This window comes from Bubalus kerabau, chromosome 5, assembly GCF_029407905.1.
Source record: "Bubalus kerabau isolate K-KA32 ecotype Philippines breed swamp buffalo chromosome 5, PCC_UOA_SB_1v2, whole genome shotgun sequence".
Lineage (NCBI taxonomy): Eukaryota > Metazoa > Chordata > Mammalia > Artiodactyla > Bovidae > Bubalus > Bubalus kerabau.
This window is the reverse complement of record NC_073628.1, coordinates 58,283,750-58,306,317: the sequence shown is the minus strand read 5'-3', so window position 1 is coordinate 58,306,317 and position 22,568 is coordinate 58,283,750. Positions and strand designations below refer to the sequence as shown.

At 46.0% G+C, this 22,568-nt stretch overlaps 1 protein-coding gene across 3 annotated transcripts; it reads left to right on the top strand.

Annotated features, from left to right (window-relative positions):
* The first annotated feature begins 435 nt into the window (after positions 1-435).
* EIF2D (eukaryotic translation initiation factor 2D) lies at positions 436-22,068 on the top strand. Of its 3 annotated transcripts, XM_055581782.1 has the most exons (15): positions 451-729; positions 1,667-1,857; positions 3,685-3,768; positions 4,240-4,330; positions 6,991-7,098; positions 8,891-9,129; positions 9,573-9,690; positions 11,321-11,366; positions 11,748-11,851; positions 11,972-12,121; positions 12,492-12,581; positions 13,506-13,601; positions 14,846-14,966; positions 20,140-20,314; positions 21,854-22,068. In XM_055581782.1, exons 1-15 carry the CDS (start codon positions 674-676, stop codon positions 21,922-21,924), a joined length of 1,740 nt encoding a protein of 579 aa, XP_055437757.1. In that variant the 5' UTR covers positions 451-673; the 3' UTR covers positions 21,925-22,068. The 3 variants fall into 3 exon arrangements, with proteins under 3 accessions (XP_055437758.1, XP_055437759.1, XP_055437757.1); XM_055581783.1 differs by lacking the exon at positions 20,140-20,314 and having other exon boundaries at positions 436-729; XM_055581784.1 differs by lacking the exon at positions 11,972-12,121 and having other exon boundaries at positions 449-729.
* The last annotated feature ends 500 nt before the right edge of the window (positions 22,069-22,568 follow it).

Here is a 22,568-nt window from a genome sequence, read left to right as displayed (position 1 = left end):
AGGTCAAATCTGGGACTAAAGTGGATTCCTTGTTATTATCACATCATGTAAATTAAAAAACAAAACAGGGAGGAGAAAAATCTCAGAATTCCAGCTGTGGCCCATAGTCTACAATAAAATGTAAAGATCTTAATAAACCAAAGCCCTTAAGAAAAGCATTCAAGAGGCCTGCGATTTTAATAAAACCCAAAAGCTCAATTAACTTTGTGCAGCTAAACTAAATTGAACGGGATGAGAGCTGGCAGAGGGCCTGACACACCACGGCGCTAACGGAGTGGAAATGAACCGAATCTCTTGGTCCCGAAGGGTTACTGCAAGCTGGACCCGCGCCTGGCGCTCGCGCAGGCGCAGAACCAGGGCCGAAGCGTTACTACAGAGGGACGCGCGCCTGCCGCTCGCGCAGGCGCAGAACCAGGCGGCCAGGATGAAGGGGCGGGGCGCACCGCTCTGCGCAGGAATCACAGTCCCGCCTACCGGGCTTCAGTTCCCGGCCTTGCCGCTAGAGGCGGCCGCGAAGCTGAGCGGGCCTGGTTTCCAGCCGGGCCGCTTTCCCAGCCGGGACTCAGCATGGCTGCCCCCAGGGCCGCGGGTCTGGCAGCCGACGTGCGTCCGCTTTCCTGACAGTTCGCGGCGTCTGTGGTCTCCCTCTCTTCCCCAGGCCACTCCAGCGGACATGTTTGCCAAGGCCTTTCGTGTCAAGTCCAACACGGCCATCAAGGGGTCGGACAGGTGAGGGGGAAGAGGGGCCCGTGCCTGCCCACGAGGGCACCCCAGCGTCTCTCGAGCTTGGCCGGCTTGCAGCCTTTCTGTGTTCGGTCAGCCGACCTGGGGTGGAGGCCGAGGGGCACAGCCGGAGAAGGGACCCCAGAGCGGGGCAAGGGTGAGTTAGACATATTTTGAGGGTGAGAATGGGAGAGGAGGCCCGAGTTATCTCCCAGGCTGTCTTTTTTGGGATATTCTAGTGAGTTTCAAAGAAACGTAATTCAGTCAGCGCGTATTGACTGCAGTCTGTTCAAAGTGTCGTGGATGTTGCAGAAATGAAGGAATACGGGATCCCTCCCCTACTTGGAGCTTTGAGTCCCTTGGGAGAGATTGGACGGGGTACAGAGAACTACAAGTATATGAGAAGTGTCTAGTCACTTCTCATATCTGGCGGGAGAGACACATGGAAGGTGAGGTGGAAGTGGATGAGCCATAGGTGGTAACTGTATCTGTTCAGACAGTGTTGCAAACGCAGATATCACCTTGGGGATTTTAGAACCACTGTTTTCTAGTTGTCATTCTTGATGCCCTGGTGTATCCGTTTGATCATAAGCTGTTAGATATGCCAGCCATATATGAGAAAGGGGCAAATCCAAGAGCTATGCGTGGAGTCAGGAAGGCAGGACTGAGTTTCCAGTGGCAGGCTAACTTGGACTGCTCACCAGGTCTCAGTTTTTTCTTTCTTTCTTTGTGAAGTGCAAAGACATGCCTCAGGAACATGTGAAAATAGATGAGACACTGGATGAGAAAGATAATGGGATGTTTTGGAAGAGTGTGTGAGAATAGGGCATCATCAACCAGACTTCTTGGTCCTCATGACTTTATAGTAAGTCTTTCTGAGTCCTCAATATTTATTAAAATCTATGCAGGCAGCCTTCATACCAGATATGTGTGCCCTCTGCAGGAGAAAGCTTCGGGCTGATGTGGCAGCTGTTTTCCCCACTCTTGGAACCGATCAGGTCTCTGAGTTAGTGCCTGGAAAGGAAGAGCTCAACATTGTAAAGCTGTATGCTCACAGAGGAGATGCAGTGACTGTGTACGTGAGTGGTGGTAACCCCATCCTGTTTGAACTGGAGAAAAATCTGTATCCAACAGGTATGGCAGTGGCATGGAGATGCCCTTACTGTGGTCTCTGCCTAATATTTGTTTCTCCTTGTTTCTTCCATTAACCTGTCTTCCTTAAAACAAATGAATGCAAAATCTCCCTAAGAATTTTTGTTTGTTTTGCGTCCCTAGAATTGAATCATACAAAACCAGAAACTGCTATAGAAGGGAGGGGGGAAAAGGGCTAACACAAAGCAAGGGTTGTTGCCGAGGGAAATGCTAACGTGAAGAAACACTTGTTTCTAGAGGGTTGACTAGGAATGGAGCAGAGGACTTGAAAAGGGTGGAGTTTCAGTGAAATGAAAGTCGCTTAGTCATGTCAGATCTTTGTGACCCCATGGACTGTTTAGTCCATGGAATTCTCCAGGCCAGAATACTGGAGTGGGTAGCCGTTCCCTTCTCTAGGGGATCTTCTGAACCCAGGGATCAAACCCAGATTTCCTGCATTGCAGGCAGATTCTGTTACCAACTGAGCCACCAAGGAAGCCCAGGAATACTGGAGTGGGTAGCCTATGCTTTCTCCAGGTGATCTTTCCAACCCATGAATCAAACCAGGGTCTCCTGCATTGTAGGCGGATTCTTTACCAGCTGAACTACCAGGGAAGCCCCTGAAGTTTCAGGGCATGTAAAAAATGTTTCTTAAAACTGCCACTAGTGCACTTTTCTTAAGATACTGAAGAGATACTATGATGGGAAAGAAGGTGAATTAAACTCCATACCCAGCTGTCTTAGTGATGGACTTTGGTTGAGACGTCTCACCAGAATTCTTTCTTATGCTGTCTGTGGCTCTCAGGATTTTGTTGCTTGCTTTCCTCACGGGTCTCACAGAGTCAGTGTCTTTTTCTTTTTTCCTTTCCTGGTGACATCTACTTTGTCCTTTGGGGCTTTTCTTCCTCCCAGCTTGGCTTTAGCAATGCAGTGCAGTTTCTTATCCCAGGCCACCCCTACCTTACCCTACTTTGCTGTTGTACACATACACGCCCTTTTTGTATGTATGTACACATACAAGCCCCTGCTAATGGCTATGGAAACAGAGGGAATAAAAATAATAAATGTGAAAAATTTCAAAATGTCTTATAGGCTGGTTTTCTGGTTCTGGATTACTTGCTTCTGAGGTTGTAAATGAAATCCCTGTTGGGTCTCTGTCCCTACACTGGGACAGTGGATCAGAATCCACTGTGGCCCTTTTCTTCTGCTCCTGCAGTCCGGGTGAAGCAATAGGTGCCTTCAAGGCTCAAGTGACATCCAGTTTCTTAAGTCTCTGCCTTCTTCGAGGCTGCAGCCTCTTTAAGAAGGGAGTCAGCCCCATGTAAGCTGTATGGAATGTTTCTCACAGGAAAAGGGGCACTTGATTCCCAGAGTAGGGGAAAGGGATACTGGACAGGCAAAAGCAGATGTTCACCTAATCACTAGTTTTAGCCTTACATGTAAATATCCAACTTCAGCAGTTAATCTCTTAAAGTTGCAGTTCACTTCATGTGTGTCTTCCTACCAGTAAAAATGATAACTTCTCAAGATCACAGATTGAGAGAAACTACAGCAAAGAACTCAATATGTAAAGAATCGGATCTCTAGGGCTAAAGGAAGCAAAGATTCTAAAATAAATAGCATGTGACATATAAACTGCTTCACAAACTTGGGGTAACCTAATTTTAAAAAAGAAAGCAGCTGTTTGGACATCCCCCCACAACCCGCTCTCTAGCTTTGAGTTGAGTGTCTTTTCTGTATTTTGATGAACATGGCCTAGTGTTTGGCTTTGCCCATTCCCAGAGGATTGACTCTTGGCAGTAAGTGTTTTCTGACCCTCTCTTTGGACAGTGTATACCTTGTGGTCTTATCCCGATCTTCTACCAACGTTTACAACATGGCCTCTGGTGCTCGAAAAATTGGTTGGGGGAGCAGGTAAGAGTATTTTCTTATATTCTGGATACTGTCTAAAACCTACTTCAAAAAAACCAACTACTTTAATAAGCGTACCCATTTCGTGCATTCATATGAAGAATGGAGTTTCCCCCCATGTCTGTTGCATCTCTCACTTGGCTGCTTCCACAGACTCCCTGGGCCTCAGAGATCCTGCTGTAAGCCTTAAATAAGATGAGTGACATGAAGTGCCTTGTGAGCCGCCATTGGCTATCCTTTAGGTTAATAAGATGACTTGGGGAAACCAGACTCGGATAGATCACGGCAACTAGACCCTCAGCTTGGTCCTTCAGTTTGACCGCTAGCCTCCCAAAGGGTGGTCTGGTACTCAAGCTGCTGCTTTCTATTTTCATTATGAATAATGTAGTTGATAGTTAATGAACGTTTGTGGACTGAATGAATGAACGATGAAGTAATCTGTGGAATTAGCTGTGACGCTTTTGTTTGCCGCAGATTTGATGCTGCCAGGACTGGTGGTGCCCCCTGCTGGCCTGCCTCAGGTACAGAAGGGTGACCTCTGTGCCGTTGCGTTGGTGGGGAACAGGTACTGTGCGGGTCAGCTGTGCCTCTGGGGGGCAAACTTAGGGAAAACTTGGGAGGGGTGGGAATGACAGCTTCACAGCATGTGGAGAAAGGATTAAAGGAGAAAACAAATTCGTCCTGAAAAATCCCGAGAGTGGAAATGGCAGTGAGCCTGTGGAGTGTGCACACATCTGGGCCAAGTATATTTGTTCCTGCTGCTGCCTTCTTTATAAAATTTATTCTTTTTTCTCATTAAAAAAATTTTTTTTAGATTTACAGACAAGTTGCAAAGATAATACAGAGTCCTGATATACTTCTTACCCAGCCTCTTGTCTTGATAACATCTTATATAACCACAGTACAGTTATAAAAACTAAGGAATTAACATTGGTTCAGTGCTGTGGACACTATTACAGAGTTTATTCATATTTTCCTGCTTTTCCCACTGTGTATATGTATTTAGAGATTCTTTTGCTCAAGGATCCAGCCAGGGGGCCGCCTGGCATGTAGTTGTCACGCCTTCTTAGTCTCCTGTGATGTTTTCTTGCTTTCCTGACTTCCATGACTTCAGGACTGTTTTAGTCTGACATCCACATCATCATCATCTTTTAATTATTTTTAATAGATTAATTGAGGGAGATAGAGTTTATATATTGTAAAATTCACCTATTTCAACTGTACAATTCAATGATTTTTTTTAACCTATTTATAGGGTTGTTTGGCCATCAGTGCACTAAATAAATACAATTTATGTACAATTTTATTAAAATTTATTTAAAATAAATTAGGAAATAATCATATGAACAGTTATGAAAAATCAAAACCCACTCACCCCATAATTCTTTTCTCTAGAAGTAACCATTATCATTCTGATGCACAGCCTTGCCAGCCTTCTTCAGTGCATATATACACGTGCATATAAAATGTCTGATGTGGGTTGTGTATGTTTAAAAATACAAACAAACAAACTCTATCCCTAGTATTTTTTCAGTTCAGATCGTGTGCACATTGTCCATGTCGGCAAGCACAGATAAGCTGAACCATTTTACCCGCTGTGAGGTATGGAGAAGGTCGTCTCCCTGTGGACAGTGTGGTTGCCTCTGCTTTGTCACAAACAAGAGCTTCCCAACGCTTCTGGGGACACCGGTGCCAGTGTTTCCCTAAAGCAGATCGTGCACGTGACGATCGTGCACGTCTTCTGTTGCCCTACAAAAACCCTGCTGGTTTTCACTCCACCTAAAGGGTACATGGAGCCTGTTTCCGTACATGCTCCCCGACACTGGATATGATGGGTTATATTCATTTGTGTCATCCTGAACGAAAAGTGACATCTCATTATTTTACTCATTGCCTTTTTGAGGGAGAAAGATTGTAGGCCTTGAGGGTGGGGGGTGGGGGTGTCAGTATTTAAAGATCTTATTTTTGCTGCTCATAGTCTCTATTTTCCTTGACCCTTTGGCACCAAGTGCCTAGAAAGGTTTCCATCCTGTTTACATGTAGCAAAACCTAGCTGTTGAAAAGAATGGTGATATTATTGTTTCCCCCACCCCACGCCCAGTATTCTATCCCAGATAGGAGAAAACGATGGAAATGTGTATTTGGCCTGCTTAGTTTGACGTTTAGAATGTATGTGGGAATGAAGCCTGGGTGGTTTATGGCAGATGATCAGGCCATACTTGAGACTGAAGATTTTGAGCCATTGACCCTTCCAAAGGTGGAAGACAAAGACCCTTCTTTTAGGAACTGGGAAAGAAGCCAAATTCAAAGATTCTGTGGCAGGAACTGACCCATGGGCACAGTGAGTGGAGCCACCAGATTAGCAGATTTTTTTTTGCAGTTCAGGTGTTGGGAATTCAGCCCTTGAATCTTCTCCCCTGGGTCCAGGCAACCTTGCTGGGCTTGTGTATTCCCCTACTGTTGGACAGCTAGACACCAATCCTTATGGGCAGTGTGTGAGCAATGCTTGAGTTACACTGGGATGACAGAGATTTGCCATTTGGGCTTTGGAAGTTTTCTGTAGTTATTGTAAATGTGTGGTCTTCTTTTTTTGGATATTATGCACACGTTCAGTTCTTAGATGGCTACACAGAGCAAGCCCTGTTATAAGAGCTAACTCAGAAGGAACTTCTAGTTGGTTCCACACATCTGTCTTCTCTCTTCCCGGTGGCACTCATCAGCCTACTTTATGGCGTGGGAAAGACCTCCCTTCTCAACTTGCAAATAGGAAGGCTCTCCCTTTTTTTTTTTTTTTGGCCTTCCTGCATGGCACGTGGGATCTTATTTCCCTGACCAGGGATTGAACCTGCACGAATAATTTATATTTTTGAAATTAAAGAAAGAGAACTTTTAAATATCCTTCTGAGTCCTGTCTGGGTTTGATTTGTAATAGGGATAAAACAGTGATAATATCAGTAGATGAGTTATTTACCCAGGAGAGATATTTGGTCAAGGGATTTTTGAAAGTCGTGTGTGTGTGTGTATGTATTAGTAGCTTAGTCGTGTCCAGCTCTTTGAAAGTCATGTTTATAGGTAATTTGAAGAGGATTGAGACTGCACTGAGTTTTCGTTCTGTGGTATAAGTGGGTGCTTCAGGTTTGCAGCCGTGGTGCTTTGAGCACGTGAGAAAGCCGGTCTGGCGGGTGCCCTCCTGGAAGCCTTTCCTGACCCTTGTCTCCTCCTCAGAGCCCCCGTTGCCGTCGGAGTCGCCGCCATGTCGACAGCTGAGATGCTGGCCTCGGGTCTGAAGGGAAGGGGCTTCTGTGTGCTCCACAGCTACCAGGACCACTTGTGGTGGGCTCAGTCTTTCTTCTGTTTTACGGGGAAGCTGGGTGGGTGCAGAGAGCCCAGGGCCTGGGTTCAGAAGTGAGGGTTTTGGTCCCTGTTGTATCCTCAGTTGCTGGGCAGACATTAATTTCCCTGCTCAACGTGAATAAAAGACTTTTTTTTTCCTTTTTAGAGAGGAAATTACAGAGAACTGTAATTGTTTTCTAGGTAAATTGTAGAATCCTAGGCCTCGAAGAAGGCCTTCAGGACTGTCTTTTCTCTCAGCGCAGCGATGTCTTTAGCTTTATAGCACTGGTCCATCTGGCCTTCTCTGCCGCGTACATTCAGGCATCTTCTGGCCCCATGACGAGGGCTCAGAAGTTCTCACATCAGAATCCAAATCAAAGCAGAGTAGCTCCCCAGGCTCCCGGGTGATAATCTGGTTACTGTTATGTTGTTTAAATTTTACATTTTGGATCTCCTCATTATGGAAGTTGCCCTTTCTCACTGTTACCCTTGCTCTCTGGAACTGTATCAGAGCTTATTTTCTGGTTATTTTCTTGTCTTTCAACCAAAATAGTAAATAGGGCTCTTCTCAAAAGCAGCGTACCCAGTCCTTTGGCCAAGTGTTGTGGCCTGTTGGTATAGATTTACCTGTGACATTTATAGTCAGTCTTCGAGTTATTCATTTTACAAGTATCAGCCAGACCCTGCTTTGCTGGAGGTACAGCCTCATCCGTCTGGGTCTCAGCAGATGTTTGCAGGCTGCTTACTCATGAGCTCCCAGTTCCCTGTTTTCTGTCAGTGTGAGAAATTAAAGTCTTGTTGTCTGAATCGTTTTGTCAGCAGCTGCCTCATCTCCCATCCTCCCACTTTTTGAAAATACTCTCAGTATTTACATGATCAGAATCGCCTGAACATGCCCTCTGGCCTCACTGTCAGCCTCATTAAAAGCCTTGCTGCAGTTGTTAGTAAACTTAGTTTGACTTGCATAATCTTAGTTAAGGTAAAGCTTTTTGGGTGTACCATCCTGTCTTCAGAAGGCTTAATGGCATAGAACCATTGTAATCTCTACTCTGCAGGTTAGGTTGCTTTTTTTTTTTTAATTGAGGTATAGTTGATCTCCAGTGTGTTAGTTTCAGGTGTACAGCAAAGTGATTTTAGTGATCACTAGTATATCTAGCGATTCCAGATATAGATATGTACATACATCTTCTTTTTCAAATTCTTTTCCATTAAAGTTTATTATAAGATATTGAATATAGTTACTGTGCTATCCAACAGGTCCTTGTCATTTATCTGTTTTGGATTACCTTCTGGTTTAACACAGAAGCAGCTGTTTTGCAGTCTTGAGCAATTCAGTTATTTGTACTTTGTTCTCTACTCTCAGCCTTGGGTTTGTATTTCACCACTGGTACTACAGATGCATTTGCAATCTTAATTTTGTTATTTAATTCAAAGTGGTTTTATTTTTAATTCATATGAAGGGAATACTTTTGGAGGAGGGGGGCTTCTATGTAAATATATTGTCTTTAATTTTTCTCTGTCCCTGAATTCCTGTTAATATTATTAGTATTCCTTTGGGATAAGGAGGATGCAAGAATTCCTCTCCCCATTTCAGAGATGAGGAAACTGAGGCATGGGACTTCTCTGGGCCCAGAATTGAAAACAGAGTTGAGATGCACGTCCAGGCTCTCTGGCTGCTCCCGGACACCCCTGCCTGTGACTCTCATTCTCCCTGGACCCCTGCTGGCCCCCTGACCAGGGTTGGAGAGTGTGGTGGCCGCCGCTCAGTGTTTCTGACATGAGGTTTTTGCAGGCGATCTGGAGACAAATCCAGTCCACCGTCCATTGCCCCACTGGCTCTGGATCCCCCGGATCTCAGTGAAGGGAAGGGATGTGTCAAAGCCGACACTGCCCTGCAGGGCGACGTGAGGCAGCTGACCCTGGAGGAGGAGGTCCAGCGGAGGTGTGAGGAGAAGTCCCCGTCAGAAACCACGGAAGACCCCAGCCCTGGGGGCCTGCACGCGGACCCCACGGACAGCAAGACCCTTCAGGGTACAGCTCTGGGGGTGGAAGGTCCGCTTTCCCGGCACAGGAGGCTGACGTGCGCTGCGCTGCTTCTGACCAGGCCTCGTGGGGGGAGGGAGACGGCCTTGGCTTTGGTCAGGGAGGTGCCCAGTGCTTTGCTGTCTCACCTCGGAGTCTTTCCCACATGAATCATGTTTCTCTGGGTCCCCGTGGGCCCAGCTGCACAGCCGGCCAGAGTTTCTCCAGCTCTGACTTCTCTGTCAGAGAAGCGTTGCATCTGGCCGGGTGGGACCCTGAGACCTGCTGCCTCCTCTGGGGTCAGCCCTCTGCGGAGGCTCCGTGTTCTGGAGAGTCTGGGTGCTTTGGCGCCAGGCAGCAGGCTCCCTCAGAACCCGGGGGTGAGGGGGAATGTCATCGCGCAGGCCTCTGCATCCCTCCGGAAGGATGAGGTTCTCCTGTTCTCCTTGCAGAGCAAATGGACGAACTGCTGCAGAGATGCTTCTTGCATGCTTTGAAGTGCTACATCAGAAAGGCTGACCTCCCGTTGCTCACCAGCACTCTCCTGGGCAGCCACATGTTCTCCTGCTGGTACGGAGGGTCTTGGGGGCGGGGGGCCAGGGGGGGCCCTCTCCTCTTCCTCGGTGGTCGGATGGGACAAGGCCGACGGGGGAGTTGTCTGAGGAGCATGATGTGGAAAGCGGGATGTGGAGGGTTCATATGGCAGATACTGAGTTTTAAAAGCTTAAATGTGAGCCCGTGAAAGGATGCTGAGGAAATGAGACTAAAATTCCCAAGGTGCTCTGAGCCCTGCCTCTGCTCTGGTGAAGCTGGGCTCTCTCGCAAATTGGGCATTATGTCCCATCCAGGAAGTGTCCTGGGGCACCAGCCTGTTTGTCTGAAGGTCCAATCCCCTCATGCTTTTCTGAAGGTGGGCTGGGTGAGCTTGTATCAGAAGGAAGAGGCGGTGTGAACCTCCCACCGCAGCCCCAAATGCAAGCCACCAGCAGAGGGAGTATTGTTATGTGTGGATTACTTCTGGACTTTGAAGCTGGGCTCGCAAGCCAGCTCCCCAGGGTGTTGGAGCAGGGTGGATTTGAACCTGTAACCAGGCTTCTTAGCGCCCTCATTCCCAACACTTGTAAGGTTGCCATCAAGATCAAATAGCCTGACATTTTATAAGCAACCAGTGAATATTACCATGTCAGGAGATTTGCTTATTGATTTTCACCCTAAGTCTGACCTTCTTTCTTTTTGAGAATTTTGCTCTTTTTTTTTTTTTTTTTAATTATTTTAAGGTGATTCTCTTCCTCTTCATGTGAGCTTCTTTAAGGCATTCTATACAAACGTGAGGTCTGGAATGGGTGGCAGGATACTTGGTAATTTGTCCTGACCTTGCTGGGTTGCAAGTAACTGGGAAAAGGGATCCTGGAATATTCTCTAGGATAGAGGTACTTAACCTGGGATGGGTTCTAGAAAGGATCCCCGTGAATCCAAACTGCTATTGCTTATCACATATTCAGAGAAGATGTACTTTCTAAGGAGTTTTCATTAGGGACTTCTCCCCCAGAACTAATAGCTGCGGGGTAGAGGCTCCAAGCTTTTTCGATAAAGAGTCAGTAATTATTTTAGGCCCTACAGTCTCTCCTACAGCTGTGTACGTCTGCCACTGTGGCCTTGACGCAGCCGTAGATGGTAGATGAACGGGTGTTGCCGGGTTTTGTCTGCAGGATGTAGTTTGCCAAATCCTGCTCCAGCCTGGCTGCCACAGTGAGCTTGGTGTTAGAAAGAATCACCTGGAGGTGAAACTTCTGAGGACATAAAAGATCGTCTAGTTTGAGAGGAATCTAAAATTGTACCTAATACAGTACCCATGAGCCATATGTGGCTATTTAAATTAAAATTAAATGAAATTTAAAATATATTTCCTCAGTCACATTAGTCACATTTCAAGTGCTTAATATCCATATGTGGCCTGTGGCCACCACGTTGATAGCAGAGAACATTCATTGTTCACAGGAAGGTGTGTTGGACAGCAAGGGTCTAGAGTGTCTGAAGTCTTTACCTCTTTCTGATGCTGCCACCAAGTAGAAAGTTCTGGAACAGTGGCCTCTTCCCGAGCATCCTGGAGGAAGGCTGAGGAAACGGCCTCCTCTCAGCGTCAGGCAGGTCTCACCCTACTGCTTTGTTAGCTTAACTTGCCTTTTCCATCTGCCATCAGCCCTGAAGGACGACAACTGGACATAAAGAAGTCAAGCTACAAAAAGGTAAGTGGGTCCCTTCTCCGCATGCCCGCACAGGGAGCTGTGTAGGGCACTCGTGGCGTGAGCTGGTTGACGTGGGGAAGCCTTGTCTGAGGGCTGATGCTAGAGTTAAGCTTTTTGATTCCAGGTATAGTGGGGTAAGAAAGCTGTCCCGGGGCTGAGGCAGTTGGGTGGGCACCCACTCCCCTCTCTCCCTCCCAGCCCTTTATACCCAGTCTGAGTTCCGAAGGGCTTCACCCGTTAGTCCCCAGCCCTCAGGACGAGGACAGGGACTGTCCCACGTCCCCCCCAGGCCCTGCCTGGATCGGCGTCCGGCACATTGTAGGCGCTCAGCGCGTGTGCGGAGTCGATGAGGCCCCCTACCGCTGGCGCTCTCTCCCTTAGCTCTCTAAGTTCCTGCAGCACATGCAGCAGGAGCAGATTATACAGGTGCAGGAGCTGAGCAAAGGGGTGGAGAGCATTGTGGCCGTGGACTGGAAGCACCCGAGGTGAGTGCCGGGGGCCTGCTCACCGCAGCTCAGCTGGCCCCGGGGCACCTGGGCCAGGACTGCGGAGCTCGGAGACACTAGTATAAAATGTGTTTTTTCTTTCCTTCTGCTGGGTTTCAGGATCACATCTTTCGTCATACCCGAGCCCTCCCCGACCTCCCAGACAATCCAGGAGGGTAGCAGGGAACAGCCCTATCACCCTCCAGATATAAAACCCCTCTACTGTGTCCCATCCAGCATGACCCTGCTCTTCCAGGAGTCTGGCCACAAGTGAGTTTTCAGAGAGCAGCCCTTCTCTTGCCTGCTTGGTGTTCTGGCCTATAACCCTCTCAGCCTGAGTAGTGCTCTTCTGTGACTGGCAAAACCTGCTCTGCCCTCTCCTCCCCCTCCCCCCAGACCCAGCTTCAAGCCTCCTTCCCCTGGGCAGGGTCTCCGGACTCAGTGAGCGAGAGAGTAGGTCTCTCCCTTTTCTACCTGTGACGAGTCTTCACACGGCCCTGCGGGCCTCAGGCAGGCGAAGGGAAGAACGCAGAGCTCGAGAAGCCGAGGACAGCGCCCTGCTGAGCAGGGAGTGAGTCTTGCTGTTTGCGGTTTGTCCCCCAGCACAGCGTGAGTAACCTCCTGGTCGCTTCTCACCCAGGAAAGGGAGTGTCCTGGAGGGCAGTGAGGTCCGAACAGTCGTCATCAACTACGCCAAGAAAAATGACCTGGTGGATGCAGACAACAAAAAGTGAGTGGATGAGGAGGAGGGCTTGCCCTGTGTCTTTCCACACTCACCTTCAGCAGATGTGGGGGGTGGCTGGGAGGGCGGGGTACAAGGGATCTCAGCCTTCTAGAAATAATCAAGGCCGGTGGTTTCTAAACCACAGGCCGTGGACAGTGAGAGTTGTGGCTAGGGTAGTCAGATCCATATATACCATCCACACTGACTGCAGCCTGAAGAAGCATCATCTCATATGTATCTTGGGGTTTCCCTGGTGATTCAGTGGTGAAGAATCCACCAGCTGGTGCAGGACACCCAGGTTCAATCCCTGGGTCGGGAAGATCCCCTGGAGGAGGGAATGGCAACCCACTCCAGTATTCTTGCCTGGGAAATCCCACAGACAGAGACTTCTGGCAGCCTGCAGTCCATAGGGTTGCAAAAGAGTTGGGTATGACTTAGTGACTAAACAACAAGACTGACCTGAACATGTGTATCTACCGTTGATTGTCAAATGCAGGTGCTATTGTGAGGAACAAAATGCAAACTTCAAAAAATTTTACCAAAGCCATCTTAGCTTTATGGTGTTCTCTATTTTCCTAGTAGGTGGATACAGAAGGTAAACCACTAAATGAGTGTGCCATTAATTTTTTTGTTGTTAATTACAAAAGACACCCTCGTGATCCAAAAGTTGGGAACTACTGGCTTCATCATGGTTAGTTAATAACATAATTGAGCCAGGGATCCCAGTGTTTGCATTTTTTTCCCCATACCACTTTCCCATCCACTGCCTACTTCTCCTTTATTCTAGGAAAGCCTGTGTACCTCCCATCCAGAGAATACGTTGCGTCCTGGACTGTGAACCCCTAATTGGTTCCAATAATCCTGATTGACTGTGAACAACACATAAGACACGAATCCTGGGGCTACTCATTGCTTCTTGTTTCCCTTTAGTCTCGTGAAATTGGACCCCATCCTCTGTGACTGCATCCTAGAGAAGGATGAGCAGCACACAGTCACGAAGCTCCCGTGGGACAGTCTCCTGGGCAGGTAGTGCGATTGGCAGCCCCTCTCCAGCATCGCCATCCCTTCCCCTTGACGTGCAGCGCGTCGGGCGTCAGCATCGTCGCTGTCATCGTCCCTTCCGTTCCGTAGTTCACACGATGTCAGTCTGCATAAACATGGGCATGGGTAATTCTGATGTGGAGGGTCTTTGGGACGATTTGGGCCAACACAATATAGAAGAGAAAGAGAGAGGAAAAGAACATTAATTGAAAGTAAGAACTTCAAAAAGAGAAACAAAAAGAAAGTGGGAGTGGGGGATGGGGATTGTCTTAAAGTCAGTCTTTTCAAAGGAAGGATTCTTATACCTTTTCTTTTCCATGGAACCAAAACCGAAAATAATTTATATCAGGAGTTAGCAAGCTATTGCCTGTGGGCCACATCTGGCCTGCTACCTGTTTTTGTGAATAAGGTCTTATTGGTGCACAGCCACACCCATTTGTTTACATAATATCTACTCTGTGTTCTTGCTAAATGGCAACGTGGAGTAATTTCAACAGAGACCATATGGCTCTTAAAGCCTAAAATATTTACCATCTGGCTTTTTATAGAAAAAGTTTGCCTCTCCCAATATATATGCTAGCAAAAGAAAATCTGGTTAGACAAAAGGTAGAAATTCCTTTTGGTAAAGGCGTCTAGAAAAGGTACATGATTGGAACCTGTCAGCAATGCGAAGCTGTGCTTTATCCGGCTGGGTAAGGTAGAGTCTTGAGACAGAAATCTGCCACAAGGCCGCTGGGCAGATTTTCAGAAGGCCAGACCTGTGGACAGTTTCCAGGGGCTCATCTCAGATGTCCCCTTCCCTGAGTTGGTGGGTCTCCACTGCAGCTGCATGTTGGGGAGCTTAACAGTTATCTTCCTTCAGAGCCTTCTTGTAGCACAGAGAACTCCACTTGGTGCTCTGCGGTGGCCTAAATGGGAAGTAGGTCCAAAACAGCGGAGATGCTTGTATACGCATGGCTGATTCAGTTTGCTGTGCTGCAGAAACCGACTCAGCAGTGTAAAGCAGTTACAGTAGCACGGTTTTAAAAATGGATCTTCATGATCAGAGTTTCTGACTCAGTTGGTCTGGGGTGCAGCTCCCTAGTTGATTTGCATGATTCCACCCTGCAGCCAGAGGCGAGCCACTGCCTGCAAGATCGGCTTCCATCTAGCCGCCCGCTGGGCGTGAGCTGTGAGGAAATGGCTTCTGCTGGCTTTATCAGCCTCCAACTCGTTAACTCCCATTTCAGATGTTTGGAAAAATTGCAGCCTGCCTATCAAGTGACCTTTCCGGGACAAGAGCGCATTGTGAAGAAAGGCAGGATCTGCCCAATTGACATCACCTTAGCACAGAAAGCTTCCAACAAAAAGGTAATTTTGAAGAGATACAACATTTGAAGATGGTGGTTTAATCTTCCTGATAAGTTCTAGTCTCTCTAATGTGATTGGAGATTTTTAGATTGGCCTCAAACACCTCAAAAGTTGTTTAGGAAACACTCGTGTTTGTGTGACTAGGCTGGGTTCTGTGTAAAACAGGTGAAGCTGACCCCCTCCCTCACTGTCCTCTAGGATTTTGTGCTAGGAAACTTGCTAGAGCCTGGTTCTGAAAGTAAACAGGATCTTATATTTACTTTTTCCTTAGAACTCTGGTATGGGCCTTCAGCCCTTCTCTTTCAGTTGGCTCTTGGGCCTTGTTCAGTGAAAATAACTGGTAAAGAATTGCTGAAGAACTGAGCGTGTTTAGCTTGGCAACATAGTCGTAAGAACAAATTACATCTGTCCTCAAATATGTGAAAAGCTGTCCTTGGGAAAAGGACTGCGTTTACTTTGTTTTGAGAAGACAGAAATAGGATTATTGGGTAGAAATCCCAAAAGACAGACTCTAGAAGTGTGTGGTTACGAGCGTAGGCTTTGAGATTACAGAATGGGTTCCAGTGTGGCTTTGCCTTGCTGCTTGACTTCGAGCACAATACTTCATGTCATTTTTGCCTGAGTTTCCTTATATGAAGAATGGGGATAATACCTACCTCATAAGGCCTGTGAGGATCAAATGAAGGAATATAAGGTGAAATATTTACAATACTCCTTGGCATATAAACGTTCAACAAATGAGAACCAAGTGATGATAAGTTTAATAATTACCAATAGCCACCATTTCTTGAATGTATAATTATATACAGTGATGGTTTTGTTTTTATGTTAAAAAGAGCCCTTATCTCTTAGAGATACATACTGAAATATTTGTAGATGAGATTTCTAGAAGGATTTGCTTTAAATTAACATAGGAATGCGGGTGGGTGGGGATATAGATGAATCAGGGTTGGTCATGAGTTGAAAATTCTTGGAATTGGTGATGGGTACATGGGGCTCATTGTACTCTTCTAGTTTTATTTATGTTTTAAATTCTCTATTAAAAAATTTTTTTAAAACTTTAGAAAAAGCATATGTACAAGAAGGAAATGACAACCCACTCTAGTATTCTTGCCTGAGAAATCCATGGGCAGAGGAGCCTGGTAGGCTACGGCCTATGTGGTCGCAAAGAGTTGGGCACAGCTTAGCAACTTAACAAACAAACAAAAAAAAGTATATGTCCTATATGAGATAGAGTATCTGTCCCACTAAATATAATGTGTAACATACACAGGCACACCTTATTTCATTGTGCTTTTTTATTATGCTTTGCTGACAGTGTTTTTTTTTCAAATTGAAAATTGCTTGTGGCAATTTTGTGTCAAGCAAGTCTGTTGGTGCCATTTCACCAGCAGTGCTCATTTCTTGTGCCTGTATCACATTTCCGTAATTCCGGCAATATTTCAGACTTTTTCATTATTATTTGTTATGATGATCTGTGACCATGATCTTTGATGTTACTATTGTGAAAAAGATTACAACTCATTGAAGGCTCAGGTGATGGGTGGCACTTTTTACAAATAAAGTATTATTAAATTAACATATATACTTTGTTTTCTAACATATAATGTTATTGTACAGTTAACAGTATAGTGAAAGCATAACTTTTTAAAGATATTTTGTTGAAGTACATTTGATTTACAACGTTGCTTTTAATTTCTGCTGAATACAAAGTGATTCACTTATATATATGTATATATATATATATAGGCTTTTTCATATTCTTTTCCATTATGGTTTATCCCAGGATATTGAATATAGTTCTCTGTACTATACAGTAGAAACTTGTTCTTTATCCATCTTGTATACACTAGTTTGCATCTGCTAATCCCAGACTCCCAGTCCTTCCCTTACCCGCCCTCTTCCCCTTCGGCAGCCACAGGTGTGTTCTCTGTGTCCGAGAGTCTGTTTCCGTGTCTTCAGTTCAGTTCAGTCGCTCAGTCGTGTCCGACCCTTTGCGACCCCATGAACCGCAGCCTTCCAGGGCCTCCCTGTCCATCACCAACTCCCGGAGTTCACTCAGACTCATGTCCATCGAGTCGGCGATGCCATCCAGCCATCTCATCCTCTGTCGTCCCCTTCTCCTCCTGCCCCCAATCCCTCCCAGCATCAGCGTCTTTTCTAATGAGTCAGCTCTTTGCATCACATGCCAAAGTATTGGAGTTTCAGCTTCAACATCAGTCCTTCCAATGAACACCCAGGACTGATCTCCTTTAGGATGGACTGGTTGGATCTCCTCGCAGTCCAAGGGACTCTCAAGAGTCTTCTCCAACACCACAGTTCAAAAGCATCAGTTCTTTGGCACTCAGCTTTCTTTATAGTCCAACTCTCACATCCATACATGACTACTGGAAAAACCATAGCTTTGACTAGACGGACCTTTGTTGGCAAAGTAATGTCTTTTCTTTTTAATATGCTAAGTTAATCATAACTTTCCTTCCAAGGAGTAAGTGTCTTTTAATTTCATGGCTGCAATCACCATCTGCAGTGATTTTGGAGCCCCCCCAAATAAACTCCACCTCTGTTTCCACTGTTTCCCCATCTATTTGCCATGAAGTGATGGGACCAGATGACATGATCTTAGTTTTCTGAATGTTGAGTTTTAAGCCAACTTTTCCACTCTCCTGTTTCACTTTCATCAAGAGGCTCTTTAGTTCTTCTTTACTTTCTGCCATAAGGGTGGTATCATCTGCATATCTGAGGTTATTGATATTCCTCCTGGCAATCTTGATTCCAGCTTGTGCTTCATCCAGCCCAGCATTTCTCATGATGTACTCTGCATATAAGTTAAATAAGCAGGGTGACGATATACAGCCTTGACATACTCCTTTTCCTATTTAGAACCGGTATGTTGTTCCATGTCCAGTTCTAACTGTTGCTTCCTGACCTGCATACAGATTATTTCTCAAGAGGCAGGTCAGGTGGACTGGTATTCCCATCTCTTTCAGAATTTTCCACAGTTTATTGTGATCCACACAGTCAGAGGCTTTGGCATAGTCAATAAAGCAGAAGTAGTTGTTTTTCTGGAACTCCCTTGCTTTTTCCATGGTCCAGCGGATGTTGGCAATTTGATCTCTGGTTCCTCTGCCTTTTCTAAAACCAGCATGAACATCAGGAAGTTCATGGTGCACGTATTGCTGAAGCCTGGCTTGGAGAATTTTGAGCATTACTTTACTAGCATGTGAGATGAGTGCAATTGTGTGGTAGTTTGAGCATTCTTTGGCATTGCCTTTCTTTGGGATTGGAATGAAAACTGACCTTTTCCAGTCCTGTGGCCACTGCTGAGTTTTCCAAATTTGCTGGCATATTGAGTGCAGCACTTTCACAGCATCATCTTTCAGGATTTGAAATAGCTCAACTGGAATTTCATCACCTCCACCAGCTTTGTTTGTAGTGATGCTTTCTAAGGCCCACCTGACTTCACATTCCAGGATGTTTGGCTCTAGCTGAGTGATCACACCATCCTGATTATCTGGGTCGTGAAGATCTTTTTTGTAGAGTTCTTCTGTGTATTCTTGCCACCTCTTGTTAATATCTTCTACTTGTGTTAGGTCCATACCATTTCTGTCCTTTATCGAGCCCATCTTTGCATGAAATGTTCCCTTGGTATCTTAAGAGATAATTTTCTCGAAGAAATCTCTAGTCTTTCCCATTCTATTGTTTTCCTCTATTTCTTTGCACTGATCACTGAGGAAGGCTTTCTTATCTCTCTTTGCTATTCTTTGGAACTCTGCATTCAAATGGGTATATCTTTCCTTTTCTCCTTTGCTTTTGGCTTCTCTTCTTTTCACAGCTATTTGTAAGGCCTCCTCAGAGAGCCATTTTGCTTTTTTGCATTTCTTTTCCATGGGGATGGTCTTGATCCCTGTCTCCTGTACAATGTCATGAACTTCCATCCATAGTTCATCAGGCACTCTGTCTATCAGATCTAATCCCTTGAATCTATTTCTCACTTCCACTGTATAATCATAAGGGATTTGATTTAGGTCATACCTGAATGGTCTAGTGGTTTTCCCTACTTTCTTCAATTTAAGTCTGAATTTGGCAATAAGGAATTCATGATGTGAATCACAATCAGCTCCTGGTCTTGTTTTTGCTGACTGTATAGAGCTTCTCCATCTTTGGCTGCAAAAAATATAATCAGTCTGACTTTGGTGTTGACCATCCGGTGATGTCCATGTATAGAGTCTTCTCTTGTGTTGTTGGAAGACGGTGTTTGCTATGACCAGTGCGTTCTCTTGGCAAACCGTTATTAGCCTTTGCCCTGCCTCATTCCGTACTCCAACTCCAAATTTGCATGTTACTCCAGGTGTTTCTTGACTTCCTACTTTTGCATTCCAGTCCCCTATAATGAAAAGGACATCTTTTTTTGGTGTTAGTTCTGAAAGGTCTTGTCGGTCTCCATAGAACCGTTCAAGCTTCTTCAGCATTACTGGTTAGGGCATAGACTTGGATTACTGAGATTTGTTCTTTTTTATGGCTGAGTAATATTCCATGTGCCACATCTTTATCCGTTCATCTGTTGTAGATTGTTTCCATGTTTTGGCTGTTGTAAATAACACTGCTATGAGCATAGGGGTACATTTGTCTTTTTGAATTACAGTTTTGCCTGGATATATGCCCAGGAGTGGAATAACTGGATTATATGGTAGTTCGGTTTTTAGTTTTTGAGAAACCTTCATACTGTTCTCCATAGTGGCTGTACCAATTTATATTCCCACAGAGAGTGTAAGAGGATTCCCTTTTCTCCACACCCTCTCTAGCATTCATTATTTGTAGAATTTAATGATGGCCATTCTGACTGGTGTGAGGTGGTACATTATTGTAGTTTTGATTTGTATGAGAATGTAACTTTCATATGCACTGGGAAACCAAACAATTCATGTGACTCATTTTATTGTAATATTGGCTTTATCATGGTGGGTCTGGAATCGAACCCTCAGAATCTCTGAGGTATTCTTGTCTTGGATGGGGTAAAAAGAAAACTTCAATTTAGAAGAACAAAAATTATTTGGATGAATAGATATGGTTGTAGGGATGGTGAGCATAGGGTGAGGAGGCTGCAGAGGCCCTGGAAGGTTTCTGGGGGTGGGCACGTGGTCTGTACCCACCGTCAGTCTTTTCTCTTGCCCAGGTGACCGTGGTCCGGAACTTGGAGGCCTATGGCCTGGACCCGCGCTCAGTGGCTGCCACCCTTCAGCAGCGATGCCAGGCTAGCACCACCGTCACTCCTGCCCCGGGGCTCAAGGACAGCGTGCAGGTTCAGATCCAGGGCAATCAGATCCACCACCTTGGCCGGCTGTTGCTCGGTGAGCATCCCCCCTGAAGCAGAGATGTTAATCTTACTTGGCAAAGATCTTCCTACCAACTAAAGTCACTCTAGTGAGTTTACCATATACATAGCTTTAGCAGCCAGCAAGAGGTGGAGCTAGTATTTGCCCTTTGTCTTTTAGCCCCCAGATTCAATGTTTTATCCACCATCCTAGTAGAGAAGTTTTCTTTCTGGTTTTCCTTTTTTATAAAACGTGTTGAGCACTCAGCCTTTGCTAGGCGCTTTCCTGGGCTTTTTGCAGGCTTGATGCTAAAGAACCGTTTCTGTTGTGCAGATGAGGAAACAGGGTCAGTACTTTGTACTGAGATAATTCAGCTGTTCAGTGCTGTAGTTGGACTTCCAACCTTGATTTGCAGAATAAACTCTTTAAGTTCAATAAGCAAGACCCACCCAGTCCAGCTCCGTCTTCCCTCCACCTTCTCTGGCAGGTCCCTGACTCCCAGGCCAGGCCTCAGCCATGCTGCTCTCCTTGCTGTTCCCTGCGTGCACCCCCACGGTCACCCCTGGCTGCTTCCCTCTGTGTAGTCCCCTAGCCTCGAATGGCCTCTCGCAGCCTTAATTAAGGCTCATCGGCCCAGCTCAGGGGCCACAGGAAGCCTGTCTTAGAACATGTCCCATTTTAAAATGTTCTGTTTCCTTAAATTGACATTTAAAAACCTGCTAACATAGCACTTTCCAATTGTGTTTATATTTCTGATTAGTGTCTACAACAGGGCTGATTGATTCTGCTGTCTGAATTCCCTGTTAGAATGAGCATCTTGAATCAGAGACCTTACCTTTTTCATTCCCAAGGTCTGGCACATAGTAAATGCTCAGTAAGCAAACTTACTTTATGATCTCAGGCAGTACCCAGCAGTTAACTTTTAGAGCTGCACCCCTTTAAGTGAAGGTCCCCATGTGAAATACAGAAGAGAAGACAAACACATAGCTGAACTCAGACATATGCATTCTCGCTTATGAGAGAATCACAAATGCCTGAAGCACACCCGGAAAGTTGTTAGCAACATGAAAGTTGCTGAAGGACTTCAGCCTCGAGGCGTGAGGATGTGTGGTCCATCCCGCAGGGGTTGACTGTGAGCTGAGTGTGGAAAGGCAGGTCACGTGATGGAAACGGTTTGGACTGAGGCTCGATGGCGGGCGTGAACAGTGGGGCGGGAGGGCTGGGAGGCGGCTCTGCAGCTGGGGCCCTCGGCGTGCGTGCTGAGTCGCTTCAGTCTTAGTCCACTCTGTGCGGCCCCACGGACTGTAGCCCACAGGCTCCTCTGTCCATGGAATTCTCCAGGCAAGAGTACTGGAGGGGGTTGCCATTTCCTTCTCCAGGGGATCTTTCAAACCCAGGGATCGAACCCGCGTCTCTTACGTCTCCTACACTGGCAGGCGGGTTCCTTACCGCTTGTGCCACCAGGGGACCTTGGAGATCGAGGCAAAGGAGGGTCATTGTAGACGGAGGGGAAGGGGCGGGCAGGAGAGAGCGTGTGCAAACCTCACTGAGGAGTTTCTGCCTTTTGGATTGTAGAAGAGTATCGGCTTCCTCGAAAACACATCCAAGGCCTGGAAAAGGCCCCTAAACCTGGCAAGAAGAAATGACAGACTCTTGTTTCATGTGCTTGATCCAGTGGAAATCCAGGCTCTGGGCTGGTAACTTATATGAGTATTTTGTTTTTGCAAATGAAAAAAACTATATATATATATATAATTCTTTACCAAAATAAATTTTTATTCTAATCAGAATTGGATTCCCTTTTGTTTCTTCCACTTAGCTAAACTGTTGTACCGAGTTTTCAGGTTCGAAGCCGTTTGAAAGGAGCACTGGAGGCTGCTCCTTGCGTTCGTGTGGCTTCAGTCATTTGGTGTGAACTCTGCCTTCAAGCCCCACAGCCCATCCAGAGCTCAGGGCCGGGGAGCCTGCCTTTCTTTAAAGTCCTTCTACCAAATATTCAGTAACCTCTTGCTACTCTTACTACCTAATTAACCTCCTAGCCCCAAAATCATTCCTTCGGATATCTAAAGGGCTATTTGTCTGTTTATATTTGTCATCATTCAAAAGAAGGAACAGTTCTCTCTTCCTTGAGCAAAGTCTAGGCTAGACCAGAAATAAACAGTGAAAGCACACTAGGACCTGGGTTTCCACACAACAGTAAGTTTCCCTCAATACTGACAATAGCTGTGGGTTGTGATGTGGCTACAGGATAGATGACTTTGCCACAGTTAAGATAATCAACTAATGCTTT